The sequence below is a fragment of the Ranitomeya imitator genome, chromosome 6, assembly GCF_032444005.1.
Source record: "Ranitomeya imitator isolate aRanImi1 chromosome 6, aRanImi1.pri, whole genome shotgun sequence".
Classification (NCBI taxonomy): domain Eukaryota; kingdom Metazoa; phylum Chordata; class Amphibia; order Anura; family Dendrobatidae; genus Ranitomeya; species Ranitomeya imitator.
Window position 1 is genome coordinate 51167744 of NC_091287.1, and position 22412 is coordinate 51190155.

A 22412-nucleotide genomic window follows, 5' to 3' on the forward strand; every position below is an offset into this window, starting at 1 on the left:
TAAGAAACAAATGTACTCTGATAAAAACACAGTAAACAAAAAAAAAAAAATGCTGAAAAACTAAGCAAAACCCGCTTTTTGTAAGCAGCTTTAAACACCGCTTTAAATTAGCAGAAAAAAAATGCTGCAAAAACGCAAATTGTGAATACAGCCTTACACTGAATCTGATGACAATCAAAATGCCTAAGTTCAGCTTTATATGGAATACATCATCAGAGAAACCTATTGTTTTTATAATTGGATACATTACACATATTGAAGAATTTTGGGAGCTTTTAAATAAAAATATATCCCAATACTGAGCCTCATAATAGATCACGGGGATTATTACAATGCAAGGCGTTATCTATATATCGATATAGGTGACGCAGGATCCACTACTCACAATAGGTGCTGGTCAGAGCTCACCCCCTTCACTGCACGGAGCATGCCCATAACATTTTCCTATAGAAGTCAATGAACATCTCTAGTCTTGGTTCCTATTGTCTAAATTGCTGCGTTAACGCTAATAGCAGTGGAGGCTAAATGATTATCTTCATAATAAAAAGAATGGAATATGTAAAAAAAAAAAAAAACACGCTGTAGACCATAAAACTTAATGCAGATGTGAACAGAGCTTACACGACACTGCAGAACAAATCGTGACAAAATAAGTGGCGACATCTCCGGTGACAAAGTTTAAAGGGGTTAATTCACACATTGGCCATCTTTAGACCGTAAATTTAAATAGTAATAATATAAAACCAAGTCAAGCATTTTTTCTATTTCCCATTCTATCAAGTTACATTCTATGACCCTTTTTTTGACACTGAATAGTTGCAGTTCTGCAAAATAACCATCTTACAGTATCTCATGTTTGGAATGCAGCCATCAAAACATCATACATGACAAGGACACACTTGGCACATCATGGAATAGAGGCTGCAAAGTTAAGGAAAACAGATTTTTTTCTTTAAATTCTCTTTTCTGTTGAAGATATTGGCCTGTAAAGTTTAGGTTGCCATCTATAATTCTACAGGGTGTTAGCAGAGATTTGTCTTTGGGGCATGTACTTATTCCCTTGTATAAGGTTGAGCAATCATAAGCAGGAGGTGGCATACAGGGACGAAAAGAACACCCCAGACTCGGCTCGGAGTTCTCTCCCCTCTATACACATTGTTGTCATTTCTCTCAGCATTTTTCACCCATTGACTTAAATGAGTGGTGAAATAAAAGCACCAAAAACGCAGGTATCATGTTTTGCTGCGTTTTTTGTGTGTGCCAAAACCTGATTCTACGGTATAGGAATTTTTTTTTCCCCAAACACTACACTTTATCAGCATACACAACAGAAATCGAGCATGCCAAAACAGCTGCAAAAAAGGCATAAAAAACCCCAAGAATAACATGTTTTTTTTTCTGCAGCTTCTTTCCTGCCAAGAGATCAGGTTTTGCTGCAGAAAAAACACCTAGTGTGCACTAACCCTGAATCTCCACTCATAGTTGTAGCTGTGCTCTGTAATAAAACGTTGTCCTATTCAAGTGAATATATATTAAAATCTCAGAAAACCCCTTCAACACTTGGCTACTCTAAGAATTGGCATCATAGGAGATGATGAGGTCTACAACCATGTCAAAAACAACAGCAGCAATCTAGCACAAGGAAAGAAATATTTACATTTTGCATTTAAGAAGCGAAAGGAAAAAAAAAAGGCAGCACTTAGTGTAGATAGCTTCAAAATGAACATGGGGCCTTTATTTTTCATTTAGATATGAAAAAATCAATTTGTAATTTAGACTATTTTATGGTATTTGTTCAGAACCTTAATGATTTACAGTTTGCAAAATGTTAAATGGAACCTGTCACCCCGAAAATCGCGGGTGAGGTAAGCCCACCGGCATCAGGGGCTTATCTACAGCATTCTGTAATGCTGTAGATAAGCCCCCGATGTTACCTGAAAGAGGAGAAAAAAAGACGTTATATTATACTCACCCAGGGGCGGTCCCGCTGCTGGTCCGGTCGGATGGGTGTCTCTGGTCTGCTGCGGCGCCTCCCATCTTCATTCCAAGACGTCCTCTTCTGATCTTCAGCCACGGCTCCGGCGCAGGCATACTTTGTCTGCCCTATTGAGGGCAGAGCAAAGTACTGCAGTGCGCAGGCGCCGTGCCTCTCTGACCTTTCCGGCGCCTGCGCACTGCAGTACTTTGTTCTGCCCTCAACAGGGCAGACAAAGTACGCCTGCGCCGGAGCCGTGGCTGAAGATCAGAAGAGGACGTCTTGGAATGAAGATGGGAGGCGCCGCAGCGGACAAGAGACACCCATCCGACCTGACCAGCAGCGGACCGCCCCTGGGTGAGTATAATCTAACGTCTCTTTCTCCTCTTTCAGGTAACATCGGGGGCTTACCTCACCCGCGATTTTCGAGGTGACAGGTTCCCTTTAAGAGAAAAATGTATCAACGCAAAAAAAAAAAAACCTTCAAATTTTTGTACTATATAGCAACATGGGTTCTTAGGACCATGAGAGTGTCATTTTTATATTCAGCTGGAGCTCTGTTTTGTGAGTTTTGTTTGCATTACCATTAAGGTAAATGATAATTCTAGCTGCCATCAGCTGCCCTTTGGGTGGGGCTTAGGCGATGTGCACACGTAGGAAGAGGTGCAGAATTTTCTGCACAAAATCCGCATCTCCTGGCAGAATCCGCAGCTGACGATTTGCCGCAGTTTTTATGCGGATTTTGTGTGGAATTGATGTGGATTTTGTGCGGTTTTTGCCACTGCGGATTTTTATCATGGAGGGGTGCAGAAACACTGCAGATCCGCACAAAAGAAGTGACATGCACTTCTTTGAAATCCGCAGAAATTCCGCACTGATTTTTCCGCACAGCTTTGCTTTTATCCCATTGATTTACATTGTACTGTACATCACAGTGCGGATCTGCAGCGTTCTGCGCAGAAAAATCCGATGCGGATCCGCAGCAAATCCGCATCATGTGCACATAGCCTTACTCATCATTGAATTCCATGTACAACACAATACAGCCCATTAACACATTCACCCCCGAGGCCCTTTTCCATTTTTTGATCCCCTTTTGAACAACACCATTGGTTTTACCATATAGTGTACTCGAAAACGGGAAAAACAGGAAAAAAATTCCAAGTGCGGTGAAATTTAAAAAAAAAAAAAGTGCAATTCCTCAACTGTTTTTTGGATTTTTTTTTTTTACCATGTTCACCAAATGCTAAAACTGTCCTACCATTATGATTTTCCAGGTCATTACGAGTTTGTAGATACCAAACATGTATAGCTTGTTTTTTTTTTTATTTAAGAAATTTCAGAGTAAAAAAAGAAAAAAAAAATTGCTTCATTTTCCGAGACCAGTAGCATCTCCATTTTTTGCATGCTGAGCGGACATTTTTTAATACCATTTTGGTATGGATACGATCTTTTGATCGCCCTTTATTGCATTTTAATGCAATGTTGCAGCGACAAAAAAAACAAAACGCTTTTCTGGCTTTTTTTTTCTTGCTACGCTGATTAATTCTTGTTATAGCTTGTGCGATTCTGAACGCAGCGATGCAAAAATTTTTTTTATTGTTTTATTTTGATTGGAGCGAATGGGGGGGGGGGTGACTTGAACTTTTATTTTTTGTAATATTTTTAAAAACTTTTTTTTTTTAAACTTTCTGCACGCTTCAATAGTCTCCATGGGAGACTAGAAGCTGCAGTTGTCCGATTGCCTCTATTACACACAGGCGATCAGATTGCGTGTGTGTAGCAGAAATGCTCACTTGCTATAAGGGCCGACCGCTGGGCAACGCTCATAGCAATCTGCCAATGACAAACCACAGGGGTCTCTCCTGCAGACCCCGGGTTGTCATGCCGACCCGCGGTCATGTTACACGGGTGCCAATGGGCGTGATTAGTGACGCGTTTCTGGCGGAAATGCCGCTGTCAGAAATTGATAGCGGTAATTAACGAGTTAACAGTTGCGGGGTGGGTCACGATTCCACCGACAGCTGTTAGGGGCGCATGTCAGCTGTTCAAAACAGACGACATGTGCCGGGAAAGATGTGGGCTCAGTGCTGGAGCCCACATCAAAGGGAGGGACATGGCTAGCCCAGTACAAGTACTGCGCATATCGTGAAGGGGTTAATAGAGACCGAATTTAACTTTTTGGTGCCTAATGTTCAAGGTATTTGAATCTTTGCAACAATCACTATAAAAACAAAATGTACAACAGGCAGGTGAGGAAAAAAAGATGCAATTTAAAAATGCCTTCAAATGTAAAAGTGTTAATTGATAAAAAAATATAAACCATTAACAACATACAAACCCTGACTGTCTGGATCTGTAAGGGAGATCAGGGTACTGCGGGAGACAGATTTCCAGGATTCCTATTTTTTTGTGCTGAAAATAGGTTCTTAATAACATTAGCTGTAAGTTTGGGGTCATCGTCCTGCTACAGAATAAATTTAGAGTCAGACACCTCCCAGGTGCTATTTGATGATATGCAACATAAATTTCACAGTGTTGAGGACCGTAATTGCAGTGGTTGGCCAAGGAAAATTAGTGCAGTAGATGAAAAACATCATGCTTACTTCCCTTGAAAATCGGAAGATATCCAGCAGTGGCATCATCTCAGAACTGGCAGCAGCCCGTGGGACAGCTACATCCATCTGAGGAGTGCGGCAACCAAAAACCCATACTTTCAAGATGGATACAAGGCAAAGTGACTCAACTATTCAAAACACCAAAGGAACTGGGGTGCAAAACAATGGCCGCAGATGCGCTCTGGACAGAGGAGTCAAAATGAAATATCTGTCTGGAACAGAAGGCAGTTTGTGCATCGAAAGGTTGGAGAGTGGCACAATATTGGTGTGTGCAGGCAATGGAGGGTCCTTACAAGCTTGGGCTGTATTTCAGCAAATGAGTTGGGGATTTAGTAAAAAAAAAAAAAAAAAGGAATAGTGTCCTAAATGCCGAGAAACACAGGTAGATAATGATCATACAATAACAATAGGGAGACATCAAGCCAACATCCGCAGATCTGTGGTTAGTTCTCCAAGATATTTGGAACAACCTCTCTGCCAAGGTACGGTACTTCAAAAACTATGCAAGTGTATCTAGGAGAATTGATGTTCTATCTATCCCCTTCACAACCTTGGGTTTTTCACTTTTTGAGTTTTAGTTTTTTTGCTCCCCTTCTTCCCAGAGCCATAACTTTTTTATTTTTCTGCCAATATGGCCACGTGAGGGCTTATTTTTTGTGGGGCGAGTTGTAGTTTTGAACAAACACCAATGGTTTTGCCATATAGTGTACTGGAAAACGGGAAAAAAAATTCAAAGTGCTGTGAAATTGCAAAAAAAAAAAGTACAATTCCACAATTATTTATTTTTTTACCATGTTCATCAAATGCTAAAACTGACCTGCCACTGATTCTCCAGGTTATTACCAGTTCATAGATACCAAACATGTTTAAAGGTTCTTTTTTTATTTAAAGTGGTGAAAAAAAAACAACAAAAGTTTCTCAAAACAAACAAACAAAAAAAGGTGCCATTTTCCGAGACCTGTAGCATCTCCATTTTTCGGGATCTGGGCATGGGCTCATTTTTTGCGCACCGAGCTGACATTTTTATTGATAACATTTTGGTGTACATACGATCTTTTGATCGCCCATTGCATTTTAATTTTTTTTCTCAGTACGCCGTCTACCGATCGGATTAATTCTTTTATACATTGATAGGTAGGGTGATTCTGAACGCGTCGATACCAAATATGTGTATTTTTTATTATTCTTTTATTTTGAATGGGGCGAATAGGTAGGGTGGGGGAGATTTGAAATTTTTTTATTTTTAAATATTTAAAAATATATATTTTTCTTTACACTTATTTAAATAGTCTGCATGGGAGACTAGAAGCTATGATCATCCTATCGTCTGTGCTACACAGAACAGGGATTCAGCCAGTTATGTGTAGCAGAAATGCTTACTTGCTGTGAGTGCCGACTGCTGGGCGGCACTCATAGGTATCCGGCAATGACAACCACAGGGGTCTCCTGCAGACCACGCGTTGTCATTCCAAATCATCGACAACCCGCGGTCATGTGACACGAGCGCTGATGGGTGGGATTAGTTGCGCGCTTCGGGAGCGAGCATGTTAAATGCCTGCTGTCAGAGATTGACAGAGGCATCTAACATGTTAACAGCAGCGGGTGGATCGCGATTCCACCCGCGGCTGTTTGGGGCACGTCAGCTGAAATCAGCTGACGTGCTGGAAAAGTTGAGGGCTCATTGCTGGAGCCAGCAGTAAACAGGAGGAGCCAACCTTAGACATAACTATACGTGTAAGGTTGGAAAGGGGTTAATGGCATTATCAAAAAGATGGAAAAGTTTCAGTAAAACATTTTATTTATTGAAATTCCAGTGGGCGGTCCTATTCAGTGATTGACAGTCTTCTATGTATGACTGTGCCAGTAGATAGCTGCAAATCACTATGGGATTTCAATAAAATAGAAGTTATACTGAATCTTTTCTAACAAACTGATATTCTGCTCAGCTTCTCCATACCATCCTACCCTACAGATTGGATTCAACTTGACAAGATTCCGTTCAGACAACTAACAAAACTGTGTTTAAGGCCAAGATCACATTAGGCATTTTTTACGTAAATTTTTAGCCATTTTACAGTACCAGCAAAGTCTATAAGAGTTCAGAAATCTCATGCACACAGCTTTTTTTTTTTTCCCCCATACGGATTTTGTACTTTGCATGTTTTTTTGCACAATGGAGCATGTCACTTCTTTCAGAGTTTTTTCACCCATTAAAATGAATGCTTGGTGAAAAACTGCTTTAAAAAAAACGAAACTATCAGGTTTCCTGCTTTTTCTGTGCCAAAACCTGTTTCTATAGGACTTTTTTCAACACTAAATTTTATCTAGCTTGCCAAAACCGCCGCAGAAAAAAAACAACATGCTTTTTTCTAAAGTTTTTTTCCTGCCAAGAGATCAGTTTTAGTAGCAGAAAAAAAAATGCTGAAAAAAACCTAATGAAAACCTAATGTGAACTTACCCAAAGGATGGTGATTTATTGCCAATTAGCGTGAAGTGAATGTAGCAAAATCTAAAAACTGAAGTGTGTCTTTCAGGCATGTTGTAATTAATCAACTGAAATCTATGCTTTGTATTTAGAGCATTTGATACACAACAATCTAATCTTCTAATCGTGTCAAAGTCATACAAACACCGATGTGGCCGCTTTGCTGTTGCCCACTTTGATATAAACAGAACACTAATGTGCAGAAATATGACCATTTGTAAGGTAGGACATGACAGATCTATTGCACACCTTTCAAAGGAGACTCACGCCTGTACCAATACAACTTTTAGTGAAGTCGTGCAAGTGAACATTTCATCACATATTTCCTGGATAGATCTTTACAGAGCGCTGCACTCTGCTTTCTCCGGCAGTCCCATAGCTGATGAATGAAGCAGAGGTGCATGTGTAGCTACGCTCCATTCAAAATGGGGCTCTGCAGAGCTGCACTCCACTGGTGGTGCCAGCAGTTGAACCCCTAGTGATTCATAACATATCGCCTATCCAATGAATGGGGGAAAAATTACTATTGTGGGAATAAAACTAGTTGGGGAGCTCAAAGCTCAAACATTCCTGTTGCCAATGTAGAGAATGAACCAACAAAAAACAAAGTGATCACATGTCCTGCTGTAACTAAATAAGTAATAAAACAAAAGTGCATTTAAAGCGAACCTGTCGGCAGGATTTTGCCAAGTAAACTACAGCCATTGTCAGGTTGGCGCAGTTATACTGATTAAAATGATACCCGATTTGAAGAAATCCATCTTGTGGTTCTAGTGCAATCAGTGTTAGAAGTTTTCAGTTAGTGAGATACTCGTGCTCCAGGGCAGGACTGTAGGGAGAGTCTTACCTTCCTGCTCCAAGCCAGAAAAACCAAGGCAAGACCTGTCCACAGGCCGCCCCGAACCACAGTCTGTCTCTATGATGAGGAACATCTCTGTGCTTCGGGACGGACTGTGGGCAGGCATTTCCTTTGTCTCTTCTTGGTTTCTCTAACAAAAGACTCTGCCTACAGTCCCGCCACGAAGTATGGGCATCTCATTAAATGAAAACTTCTAAGGCTGCCGTCACACTAGCAGTATTTGGTCAGTATTTTACATTAGTATCTGTAAGCCAAAATCAGGAGAGGGTGATAAATGCAGAAGTGGTGAATATGTTTCTATTATACTTTTCCTCTAATTGTTCCACTCCTGGTTTTGGCTTACAAATACTGATGTAAAATACTGACCAACTACTGCTAGTGTGACCGCAGCCTAACACTGATTACACAAGATGGATTTCTTCACCTCCGGTATCATTATAATCAGTATAACAGCGGCAAATGACAATGCCTGTAGTTTACTTAGCAAAATTCTGCTGATAGGGTATACGTTTTTTTTTTTTATAAAAAAAAAAGCATAAAAGCCATCCCACCTTGGTAAGGGCAGACAAAGGACTGTAGGTTTGTTATTAGACAGTGTAGGACCATCCTGAACAGAGTCATCTTGCCGATGGTGGGATGGCATTTTATGCTTATTTTAAATCTAAAATATTGTTTACTAAGCGCCCAATGTTATTTAAATGCACTTTAGCTTTTTTTTTTTTTTTTTTTTAACTTACTGCATATACTCTAGTATAAGCCGAGAATTTCAGCCCATTTTTTTAGGCTGAACTTGCCCCCCTCGGCTTATACTCGAGTCATACCCAGGGGTCGGCAGGGGAGGGGGAGTGGCAGCTGTGTAATAATACTCACCTGCTCCTGGCGCGGTCCCTGGTTCTCCGGGTGCCGGCAGCTTCTTCCTGTAGTGAGCGGTCACATGGTACCGCTCATTACAGTAATGAATATGGACCCCACTCCACTTCCATAGGGGTGGAGCCGCATATTCATTACTGTAATGAGCGGTACCATGTGACCGCTCAACGCCGCAAGAAGGTGCCGGCGCTGGAGAACCAGGGACACCGCGCCAGGATACGGTGAGCATAACGCAGTGCGCAATATTCACCTGTTCCGTATTCCACCGACGGCCGCCGCTGTGTCTTCCCCCTCCTCTGCAGTGACGCTCAGGGCAGAGGCGCGGTGACGCGATTACTGTGCGCGCCGCCCTCTGCCTGAACGTCAGTGCAGAGGACGGGGAAGACACAGCGGCGCCAACGGTGGATTGCGGAGCAGGTGAATATAGCAAGTGCCGGGGGCCTGAGAGGTGAGTATTTTTTTTTTTTTTTTTTAAATCGCAGCAACAGCATACGGGGCAAATGTCTGTATGGACCATCTTATGGGGCGATGTGCAGCATTATATGGGGCAAATATCTGTATGAAGCCATGTGCAACAGTATATGGGGCAAATATCTGTATGGGGCCATGTGCAGCATTATATTGGGCAAATATCTCTATGGGCCATGTGCAGCATTATATGGGGCAAATATCTGTTTTGGGCCACGTACAGCATTATAATGGGGCAAATATCTGTATGGGGCCATGTGCAGCATTATATGGGGCAAATATCTCTATGAAGCATCTTATCTATACATATATATAATTGTCTAAGGGGTACTTCCGTCTTTCTGTCTGCAACTTCCGTAACGGAAATCCCGCGTCGCTGATTGGTCTCGCCAGCTGCCTGTCATGGCTGCCGCGACCAATCAGCGACGGGCACAGTCCGATTAGTCCCTCCCTACTCCCCTGCAGTCAGGTGCCCGCATACTCCCCTCCCAGTCACCGCTCACACAGGGTTAATGCCAGCGGTCACGGACCGCGTTATGCCGCGGGTAACGCACTCCGTTACCGCTGCTATTAACCCTGTGTGTCCCCAACTTTTTACTATTGTTGCTGCCTATGCAGCATCAAAAGTAAAAAGATGTAATGTTAAAAATAATAAAACAAAAAACCTGCTATACTCACCCTCCGTAGTCCGCCGAGCCGCGCGCGGCCTCCGCCATCTTCCATTCCCAGAGATGCATTGCGAAATTACCCAGAAGACTTCGCGGTCTCGCAAGACCGCTAAGTCATCTGAGTAATTTCACAATGCATCCTGGGAACGGAAGATGGCGGCAGCCGCGCGCTCATCGCCTGCGCTTTGCTGGATTGGATCCCGGCAGGTGAGTATAACACTATTTTTTATTTTAATTATTTATTTATTTTTTAACAGGGAAATGGTGCCCACACTGCTATATACTACATGGGCTGTGTAATATCCCTTGTGGCTGCTATATACTACCTGGCCAGTGTTAGATGCTATGTGGGCTGTGTTATGTACTGCGTGGGCTGTGCTATATATTACGTGGCCAGTGTTATATACTACGTGGGCTGTGTAATATACCGCGTGGCTACTATATACTACCTGGCCAGTGTTCTATACTGCGTGTGCTGTGCTATATATTACGTGGCCTGTGTTATATACTGTTTGGGCTGTGTTATATACTGTTTGGGCTGTGTTATATACTGCGTGGCTACTGTTATATATTGCGTGGCCTGTATTAACGCATCGGGTATTCTACAATATGTATGTACGTTTGTATATAGCAGCCACACAGTATATAGCACAGGCCACATCGTATTTGTCTGCTATATACTACATTGCTCCTATATACTACGTGGCCTGTGCTATATACTATGTGGCTGCTATACACATACATACATACATACATACATACATATTCTAGAATACCCGATGCGTTAGAATCGGGCCACCATCTAGTGGGGCCATAATCAGCATTTGTGGAGCATTATAAGGGGCAAATGTGTCTATGGAGCATCTTATGGGGCCATAATCAGCATTTGTGCAGCACTATATGGGGCAAATGTGTCTATGGAGCATCTTATGAGGCCATAATCAACATTTGTGCAGCATTATATGGGGCATATTTTAATCTGGAGCATCTTATGGGGCCCATCATAAACTGTATGGAGCATTATATGGGGCTCCCGATTCAATATGGATATTCAAAAATAGATACCAATAAAAGTAAAATTAATTATTTTTTAAAATTTACCAGTAGCTGCTGAATTTTCCACCCTAGGCTTATACTCAAGTCATTAAGGTTTCCCAGTTTTTTGTGACAAAATTAAGGGGGTCGGCTTATACTCGAGTATATACGGTAACTACAGCAGCGTTTATGATCATTTTGTTTCTTGTGGGTTTTGTCTGTTTAACAGCCAATGTGAACATGTGTTTATGTTGCTGCAGGTATTCCAATGTAGAGAATGGTTGAAGAAGATAACAGAAGAGAGTGAGTGTTAGGACTGATCTTGTGATGCTTTTTAGAAGTAGCAAGACGAGTAGTGTTATGACCGGCACTCCAGCTGTTATGACTGCTTCATTAGTTTCTGTTATGTCAAACTTCCAAACAAGTAGCTTCTGATGCTTTTCCTTGTGGCCGATCACAGCCACATGAAACTGGTACTGTAAAGGTACCTTCACACATAACGATATTGTTAACGATATCGTTGCTATTTGTGACGTAGCAACGATATCGTTAATGAAATCGTTATGTGTGACAGCGACCAACGATCAGGCCCCTGCTGGGAGATCGTTGGTCGCTGAATAAAGTCCAGAACTTTATTTCGTCGCTGGACTCCCTGAAGACATCGCTGGATCGGCGTGTGTGACACCGATCCAGCGATGTCTTCACTGGTAACCAGGGTAAACATCGGGTAACTAAGCGCAGGGCCGCGCTTAGTAACCCGATGTTTACCCTGGTTACCATGCTAAAAGTAAAAAAAAAAAAAACAAACACTAGATACTTACCTACAGCCGTCTGTCCTCCAGCGCTGTGCTCTGCACTCCTCCTGTACTGGCTGTGAGCCGGAAAGCAGAGCGGTGACGTCACCGCTCTGCTTTCCGGCTCACAGCCAGTACAGGAGGAGTGCAGAGAAGCAGAGCGCAGCGCTGGAGGACAGACGGCTGTAGGTAAGTATCTAGTGTTTGTTTTTTATTACTTTTAGCATGGTAACCAGGGTAAACATCGGGTTACTAAGCGCGGCCCTGCGCTTAGTTACCCGATGTTTACCCTGGTTACCGGCATTGTTGGTCGCTGGAGAGCGGTCTGTGTGACAGCTCTCCAGCGACCAAACAGCGACGCTGCAGCGATCCGGATCGTTGTCGGTATCGCTGCAGCGTCGCTAAGTGTGAAGGGGCCTTAACTAGAGCCAATGCAAACCCCTCTTTGTTTGAGCAGCCAGAAATCTACTACCAATCTCAGTACGTTTACCAGCCAAGACAGTGGCACGTGGTAATGTGTGCTGAAATCTATTCAATGGGCCCAGCAACAATCTCCAGAAAATGTATCTACACACAAAGCAGTAGTATGCTAGCAGTCACATCTTTAGGATCATAAGGTGGTTTATTGGAAAATAAACAACAATCCAATTGTGAACTAAGGCTTGTTTAATGACTAAGGCAACGGCTTCACTTACGGGTCTGTATCTATGGCACATGCAGCAGATTATGATACACAACACTCGACATCTACAGTCTGGCAAATCCTTCCTATAAAGTAAAACTATATTGGAGAGTTCACTGGTAAAGACTTTTTTTTCCTTCATAAAGACTCCAGCTAGCATTACAGCCGACACCAGTGACTGGCTGCAGAGACCAGTATGATGTATAAAATGACAATGCAGCAGCAAAGTAGAGAAAAATCAGGGGCCAGAAAATCACTGGTTCTGAGGGGTGGGAAGCAGGGATTTAACAAAAATTATGGCTAAATCCCAGGCAACCTTTTAGTTGACACCTTTCGAGCACTATTGCAGAATTTCACCCTGATGTCCCCCTCCCCCAGGTATTTTGGTAACTTATGTTCTTCAGGCTTATCAGACAAACTCCCAATGCAAAGCCAGCTTTTGCACACCAACATAATACAAATCAGGCAATTCCAAAAATGCAGTCTGAAACTTTAACGCACATATGGCAGTATCAAAGTTGCCATTTTTTATCATTTACTGGAAGTGCAATCATGAGCAGAAGCTTTGTAATGCAGCCAACAGAACAGAGCTGCTGCTTTATAAGACTGTATTCTGCCAATGCCACGGGTAACAATGTGTTCACTGCCACTTCCATGATGAGACCATTAATGACACTTTCTTATCCACAGCCCATTACTTTCATATCACAGCAATCCATTTTCCCTTGCCGATCACCTGCACAGTCATTGGGCTTTTTTTTTTTGTTTACATGCTGTAGAGTAATGGACATTTATTTTTATTCACCCACGTGAATCACGGCGATTTTGATGCTCCTCCAGGCCCTGGGAACCATATTTGTGGTAAAAAAAAAAGAAAGCATTAAAATAAAAAATAATGATATACTCACCTCTTCGCGCTGCACGCGGCCGTCCGGTCTCAGGGTTGCTATGCGAGCAGGGCCTGCGATGACGTCGCGGTCACATGACCGTGACGTCACGAAGGTCCTTCTCGCATAGCATCTTTGGAACCAGACCGCCGCGTGCAGCGCCGAGGAGATCAGGACGTCAGAGGGTGAGTATAACCATTTTTTTTTTTTTTTAAACATTACTATTGATGCTGCATATGCAGCATCAATAGTAAAACAAGTGCAGGAGTAAAACCCGCAGCGGAAACATCAAGACAAACCGTGATAAATCTGCAGGGATAACCACAGCGGTTTTGCCCTGCAGATTTATCAAATCCGCTGCAGGAGAACCCGCAGAGGACCGGCCTACGTGTGCACATGGCCTTATACTACAATCTGGGGTCAGGAATGATTGGCACTTTATGTGGCTGTTGTATGTATATTTATATTTTTTAGGTCTTAACTATAAGCTCTTGTGCATAGTATGAGCATATATCAATGACTGGGCTTTATTTGTACTTGGTTGCTTATACCTAGAACTTTTGAAGGTTGGTTTACTACTTAATTACTATATAATTAGCCTTTTTTTTTTAATTATACTTTTTATAGTCTTCCTTTTTACTCGAATTGTCTGATGTTCTTATTAATTGTCTAAATAAAGATTTTTTTTTCATAAGAATTTGGGAAAATTATGAAATTTCCTATAAATGTCTGTTTCTGATGTAAGGATCTGGACTTTTAGTACAGATGAATCTGTGCTGCACTGTATGTACATGCTCAGTAGTAAAATAGATGCCAACAGATGTATGCCTCTTCCTTTTGGAGGAGACACTAGTTTGGCCAACATACTGAGACATGCTTCAGAGCGCTAATCGGGTAGATGTCTCTTACAGGGGGCACTGGAGACAGATTTCATCCTTCTGGAATAGAACTAGTAGCGATATCTTTTAATCCCACCCCCACGAAAAACTGCTTGTAACACTTGAATTAACCCCTTGATGACTTTGGGATTTTCCATTTTTCAGTGTTCGTTTTTCGCTCCCCTCCTTCCCAGAGCCATAACTTTTTTATTTTTCTGTCAATATGGCCACGTGAGGGTTTATTTTTTGCGGAACGAGTTGTACTTTTGAACGAAACCATTGGTTTTTCCATGTTTTGTACTAGAAAATGGGGGGAACATTCCAAGTGCAGTGAAATTGCAAAAAAAAAAAAAGTGCAATCTCATGCGTGTTTTTTGTTTGTCTTTTTTGCTAGGTTCACTAAGGCTATGTGCACACGTTCAGGATTTCTTGCAGAAATTTCCTGAGCAAAACCGGACATTTTTTGCAAGAAATCCGCATGCGTTTTTGGCCCTTTTTTTTTCGCGTTTTTTTTCCAGAGCTTCCCAATGCATTAAATATGGGAAACACACGAAACATCCACAGAACTAATGAACATGATTTATTTGGCGCAGTGGTTAGCACAGCAGCCTTGCAGCGCTGGGGTCCTGGGTTCTAATCCCACCCTGGACAACATCTGCAAAGAGTTTGTATGTTCTCTCCGTGTTTTCGTGGGTTTCCTCCGGGTTCTCTGGTTTCCTCCCACATTCCAAAGACATACTGATAGGGATTCTAGATTGTGAGCCCCATCGGGGACAGTGATGATAATGTGTGCAAAACTGTAAAGCGCTGCGGAATATGTTTGCGCTATATAAAAATAAAGATTATTATTTTTTACCGCAATGCGGTTTTTTCTGCAGAAAAAAACGCATCATGTACACCAAAAATTGCGGAATGCATTCTAAATGATGGGATGCATAATGTACGGGTTTTGATGGCGTTTTTATAGCGAAAAAACGCGAAAAATCCACAACGTGTGCACAAAGCCTAAATCCTAAAACTGACCTGCCATTATGATTCTCCAGGTCATTACGAGTTCATATACAAAAAAGGGTTGCACTCTATCGTGCCAAAGCATGTCTAATATGAAATACATAAAATATGAATAGCAAAATGGCTTTTGAACATTAGGAAAAATATTTGAGAGACGCTTTGCACAGAATTTGGCCAAATAGTGTGAGCCCATCAACCATCATCAAGGTGGTTAATCCTTTTTTTAATTGATAGATCGGGCAATTCTGAACTCGGTGATACCAAATATATGTATATTTGATTTTATTTGTATTGTCTTGTTTTGAATGGAGCGAAAGGGGGGTGATTTAAACTTATATATATATATATATATATATATATATATATATATATATATATATATATATATATATATATATATATATATATATATATATATTTTTTTTTTTTTGTTGTTCATATTTTTTTTTTTTTTTACTTTTGCCATGCTTCATGGGAGGCTAGAAGCTGGCATAGCCTGATCGGCTCTGGTATATAGCAGCGATCTGATGATCGCTCCTATGTAGCTGAATTACAGGCTTGCTATGAACGCCGACCACAGGGTGGCGCTCACAGCAAGCCGGCGTCAGCAATCAGAGGTCTCAAGGAGACCTCTGGTTACTATGCCGACGCACTGCTGACCCCCGATCATGTGACGGGGTTGGCTATGCACTTATCACCGGCCGCGCGGCCGGAAGCGGTAGTTAAATGCCGCCGTCAGCGTTTGACAGCGGCTTTTAACTAGTTAATAGCAGCGTGTGGATCGCGATTCCACTCACAGCTATTGCGTGCACATGTCAGCTGTTCAAAACAGCTGACATGTCGCGGCTTTGATGTGGGCTCACCGCCGGAGCATACATCAAGTCAGGGGATCTGACCACGGACGTACTATCCCGTCCGAGGTAAGAAAGGGGTTAAACAACAACACCCCTCCACTAGGGTAAATGCCAAAAACTATAACCTCCAGAATTGTATTGGAAAATGTGATTATCTAGTACTATACAACACACCAACAGAAAGTCTTAGGCTATGTGCACACGCAGGAAATGTGGTGCAGAATTTTCTGCACTAAATCTGCATCTGCAGATTTGATGCAGTTTCTGTGCAGTTTCTGTGCAGTTCAATGTAAATCAATGTGAAAAGAAAAAAGCTGTGCACATGGTGCAGAAAAATCTGCGCAGAAACGCTGCAGAACTGCACAAAAGAAGCGACGTGCACTTCTTTGAAATCTGCAGCGTTTCTGCGCAGATTTTTCTGCACCATGTGCACAGCTTTTTTCTTTTCACATTGATTTACATTGTACTGTAAATCACAGTGCAGTTCTGCTGCGTTTCTGCAGCAGAAAAATCTGCTGCAGTTCTGCACTAAGGCTATGTTCACACCTTGCGTCGGGTCCCTGCGGGTTCTCCCGCAGCGGATTTGATAAATCTGCAGGGCAAAACAACTGCGGTTCTCCCTGCAGATTTATCGCGGTTTGTTCCGCTGCGGGTTTCCGCCTATACTATTGATGCTGCATATGCAGCAATATGCAGCATCAATAGTAATGTTAAAAATAATAAAAATTGGTTATACTCACCCTCTGATGTCCGGATCTCCTGGGCGCTGCACCCGGCGGTCCGGTTCCTAAGATGCTGTGGGAGAAGGACCCTTCGTGACGTCACGGTCATGTGACCGCGACGTCACCGCAGGTCCTGGTCGCACAGCAACTCTGACCGGACGGCCGCGTGCAGCGCCCAGGAGCTCCGGACATCAGAGGGTGAGTATAACCAGATTTTTTATTTTTTAACCCTAAATATGGTTCCCAGGGCCTGGAGGAGAGTCTCCTCTCCTCCACCCCGGGTACCACCCGCACATTATCCGCTTACTTCCCGCAATGTGGGCACAGCCCCATGCGGGAAGTAAGCGGTTCAATGTATTCCTATGGGTGCAGAATCGCAGCGATTCTGCACAAAGAATTGACATGCTGCGGGTTGTAAACCGCTGCGTTCCCGCGCGGTTTTTCCCGCAGCATGTGCACAGCGGTTTGCGGTTTCCATAGGGTTTACATGTTACTGTAAACGCTATGGAAACTGCTGCGGACCCGCAGCATCAAAATCGCGGCGGTTCCGCGGTAAAAACCGCTAAGTGTGAATATAGCCTAAATCTGCATCGTGTGCACATACCCTTAGGGTATGTTCACACGTTCCTGATTTCCATCCTTTTTTTTTCAGGACTGAAACCGCAGCTCTTTGCAGAAAACTCAGGTCTTTTTTTTGGTGCTTTTTTGGTGCGTTTTTTGATGCAGTTTTCTATGCAGAGTCTGTGTGTTTTCTAGGAAGTTTTTTAGGGTTAAAATGGCTGAAAATACCCTAACCCTACCCCTACCCCTATTCTAACCTTAGTGGGAAAAAAAAAAAAAAAAAATTCTTAATTTTTTTCATTGTCCCTACCTATGGGGGTGACAAAGGGGGGGGTGTCATTTACTATTTTTTTTTTATTTTGATCACTGAGATATAACCTATCTCAGTGATCAAAATGCACTTTGGAACGAATCTGCCGGCCGATTCGGCGGGCGCACTGCGCATGCGCACGCCATTTTGCAAGATGGCGGCGCCCAGGGAGAAGACGGCCGGACGGACACCGGGAGGCCGGGTAAATATAAGGGGGGGAGATTAGGGGGGGGGGGGGGGCATCGGAGCACGGAGGGGGGGGCATCGGAGCACGGGGGGGGGGGGGGGGGGCATCGGAGCACGGGGGGGGGGGGCATCGGAGCATGGGGGGGGGGCATCGGGGCAGCCACACTCCGCCCACGCACTTCCGCCCGCTTCCCCGCACTTCCTGCTGCAGCGGTTCGGCACCACAAACCGCAATAAAACCCGCAGATATATTTTTGATCTGCGGGTTTTACTGCGGGTTTGACCTCACAATGGAGGTCTATAGGTGCAGAACCGCTGCGGCTCCGAAAAAAGAAGTGACATGGTACTTCTTTTTTACCGCGGCTATTCAGCGCGGCTTTTTTTCCCGATTCCCGCATCATGTGCACAGCGGTTCCTGTTTTCCATAGGGTACATTGTACTGTACCCTGCATGGAAAACAGCTGCGGAACCGCAGCGGCAAAAACGCTGCGGTTCCGCAGAAAAAAACGCACTGTGCGAACATGGCCTTAGAATTATCATTATAAATATATATATTACATATATACACGTACATATATACATATACACACACACAACTTGCACTATTTGCAAAACGGACTTCACATCTTCTAGATATGAACAGTTCAATGTACAATCACATTTACTTTCTATCCCCCCACACACAAGTGGAAAAGGCTCAGCTATGCCAAGTCTCAAACAAAACAGAAAAAAAAAAAGTCAGGACACCTTCCTCCACTGTAGAAAACAGTCTTTTAATACTCTCACACTATGGCCCCGATTCGTCAAAGTTTTCACGACAAAATTCTGGCGTAAAAGCTTCAAAAAGTCTTAAAATTTAGGGACAACTCTGAGGAGTCAAAAATTAACAACTTTTGGCATTCTCACACCAGTTTCTCCAAGCTCCAACACAATGGATGGAACTGGGATGAGTTGTGGGGTCACCTACACCAGAAATCTCACTACAGTCCCCTTCTATAAAATGATATAATTATACTGTATACATAAACTTGTGCCAGAGCTGAGCAATCAATGGTTGTCTCCGCACAACACTACATAGGCGGGTGCTCAGGCCTCCTCAGCGGTATGCCCAAGTCCATAAAAGGAGAAAAAGGGCTTTTTTCAATATATTACACACACACACACAGGTGCTTCTCACAAAATTAGAATATCATCAAAAAGTTCATTTATTTCAGTTCTTCAATACAAAAAGTGAAACTCGCATATTATATAGAGTCATTACAAGCAGAGTGATTATTTCAAGTGTTTATTTCTGTTAATGTTGATGATTGTGGCTTACAGCTAATGAAAACCCAAAAGTCATTATCAAAGTAAATTAGAATACTTTATAACAGCTTGAAAAATGATTTTAAAATCCGAAATGTTGGCCTACTGAAATGTAAGATCAGTAAATGCACCCATTACGTGGTCGGGGCTCCTTTTGCATCAATTACTGCATAAATGCAGCGTGGCATGGAGGCGATCAGCCTGTGGCACTGCTGAGGTGTTATGGAAGCCCAGGTTGCTTTGATAGCAGCCTTCAGCTCGTCTGCATTGTTGGGTCTGGTGTCTCCTCTTCCTCTTGACTATAATCCATAGATTCTTTATGGGGTTAAGGTCAGACGAGTTTGCTGCCAATCAAGCACAGTGATACTGTTGCTTGTAAACCAGGTATTGGTACTTTTGGCCGTGTGGACAGGTGCAAAGTCCTGCTGGAGCATGAACTTTCCATCTCCAAAAATCTTGTCGGCAGAGGGAAGCATGAAGTGCTCTAAAATTTCCAGGTAGACGGTTGCGCTGACTTTGGTCTTGATAAAACACAGTGGAGCTACACCAGCAGATGACATGGCTCCCAAAACCATCACTGATTGTGGAAACTTCACACTAGACCTCCAGCAGCTTGGATTGTGGCCTCTCCACTCTTCCTCCAGACTGTGGGACCTTGATTTCCAAATGAAATGCAAAATTTACTTTCATCTGAAAACACCACCTTGGACCACTGAGTAACAGTCCAGTGCTTTTTCTCCTTGGCCCAGGTAAGACACTTCTGACGTTGTCTAGTGGTCAAGAGTGGCCTGACACAAGGAATGTGACACTTGTAGCCCATGTCCTGGATACATCTGTGTGTGGTGGCTCTTGAAGCAATGACTCCAGCAGCAGTCCACTCCTTGTAAATCTCCCCCAAATTTCTGTATGGCCTTTTCTTAACAATCATTTCAAGGCTGCGGTTATCCTGGTTGCTTGTGCATCTTTTTCTACCACACTTTTTCCTTCCACCCAACTTTCCATTAATATGCTTGGATACAGCACTCTTAACAGCCAGCTTTTTTAGCAATAGCTTTTTGTGGTTTATCCTCCTTGTGGAGTGTGTCAATGACTGACTTCTTGGCATCCATCAAGTCTGCAGTCTTCCCCATGATGGAGCCGAGTGAAACAGACTAAGGGACCTTTTTAAACACTTAGGAAGCCTTTACAGGTGTTTTTTGTTAATTATTCTATTTTACTGGAGATAATGACTTTTGGGTTTTCATTGGCTGTAAGTCATAATCAACATTAACGGAAATAAACACTTGAAATAGATACATACATACAAACACACACACGTACACTTTACAGTGGAACTATTGCTTTATAAAACTTCTGAGCACTGTAATTTCTCTAGCAAATTGGTCATTAGAGTATATCAGCGTTCGATCACTTTAGATTTCCCTTAGCAGATCCTGAGTGCTGGAGAGAGTTTTCTCTTTGTGTATTATGTTGCAGTGCAGGTTTCAATTGCTGGGACTGGGCAAAGTCAACGCAGGAAATAGCTCTCTGTCGATCACTTATGCCAAGTCAATTTAGTAGTTGGTGGGGTCTCAGAAATCAGATCTTCACTAATTGAAACTTATGACATGTCAAAAGTGTATAAAACAATAGGTGCCTTTTTAGGTTTAATAAATAAAACAAATCCAAATGGAGATCACAAAAGTTCTGACCATTAATAATATATCCATGAAATGACACATAGGCTAAAAATCTTAATCAAGAAATATCTTCAATGTATTGTGACCTTTAGGCTCTGATCCCATTTGCGTTTTTCAAAATTGCTGCAAAAAACTGCTTTTCTATTGCAATTGTAGCAGAAAACCACAAAGGGTGAACGCAGTCATAGAGGTTCCTATTCGACCCGCTTCCAAACCATCTTAAGCTCACTACACAAGATTACATCAACTATACTTTTAACAACCCAATTTAGCTAGACAATGACAGATCACTTAAAAGAGAATTGTTACTTCTTTAACTTCATGTGATTACTGTACACCATGCAATGCAGCATGAACAGAAACAGGTTTTGCAAATGGCCTAATATGAGTTTTATACAAACACCTACAATACACATGTTGCCATTCATTCCTGGAGAGGTATTCCCATGTAATCAAGAGAATAAACAAGGCAATGGACCACGTACCAAAGTGTGCTGAACCACTGCTACTTTTACTTGATGTCGAGGTACTGCAAGTCTGGGTCCCAGGTTGTGCTGTGCCTGTTCGTGTTATACCCTTGTGAAACGTTCTACAGGAAATGTCAACAATGTCACTGTCATGTAGGGATGTTGTCCGAGGCCTAAAATGGCGCCACCTACGTGATTTTATATTGACTAATATCTGGCTGAGGTCTTTAGAGAAACATTTATCCGAGGTATTCGTTTCTGAGGTATTGGCAAATAAGTTGATTGAAGTGTGTTCTGGAGAGGAAAGCATGTCAACATCCAATTGACGAAAAGCACTATTGTAGTCAGAATGCGCTCTGTCAAGAAGTACCCTGAAAAAGATGACGAGAAAAAAAATCCATTTAGAAAAGCAAAATAGAGCCAAATACAGAAACACACTTGAGTTAAAGCAGCTTCCAAGTTTTTGAATTTAAACTAACAGATACCAAAAGTGTCCGTAAGTAATTGCATTTAAAAAAAAAAAAAAAAATCTGAAACACAGCAACTCACCTTCCTCCACGCCCAACCCGTCTTCGTGCAAATCCAATGCACTTGCGCGGAACCGTGAGGGTAGTGAGGCAGTATCTATAGCGAATGTCTCCTAATCCTCCTTGCTCTGGACTACACCATGGCCAGTTGCCAGTTTGGTCCAAATGTGGCTAAAAATGACGAAAAGGAAAAAAAAATACATATATTTAGGACAAAGTAAAACATTTTTTTTTTTTTTATTAAAGCAAAAGACATTCATATATAAATAAACAAAGCTTAATCTTTTTACTTACAGCATAGTACTGACAGCCAGCTTTCCTACGGAAAGCAAAGGAACCATCTGGATCATTCTCTTCCTCGGCTTCTGATGAACCAGACATGACCTTACAAGACAGAAGGGCAGAAACATTAAAACTATGTTCAATTGGAAAACAAATGTAAATTCAGCCCTTGGCTTTCATACCTATACACCCATAATATGCTGTACCTTCATTTATAAACACATGTATTTTACATGATGACGAAACTGCATATCAGATTTAGGCTATGTGCACATGTTCAGGTTTTTTC

General features: G+C 42.4%; 1 protein-coding gene across 6 annotated transcripts in view; it reads right to left on the reverse strand.

Moving 5' to 3' along the window:
• The window catches only part of EPC1 (enhancer of polycomb homolog 1), a 218719-nt gene that overhangs the window by 13377 nt on the left and 182930 nt on the right, over window positions 1-22412 (reverse strand). For all 6 annotated transcript variants that reach the window (XM_069729661.1, XM_069729663.1, XM_069729664.1 and 3 more), the window contains 3 exons: window positions 22136-22225; window positions 21864-22012; window positions 21333-21685 (listed from right to left, as the gene is read on the reverse strand). In XM_069729661.1, coding sequence (XP_069585762.1) covers window positions 21333-21685; window positions 21864-22012; window positions 22136-22225 — 592 coding nt within the window. The remainder of the gene's footprint in view (window positions 1-21332; window positions 21686-21863; window positions 22013-22135; window positions 22226-22412) is intronic.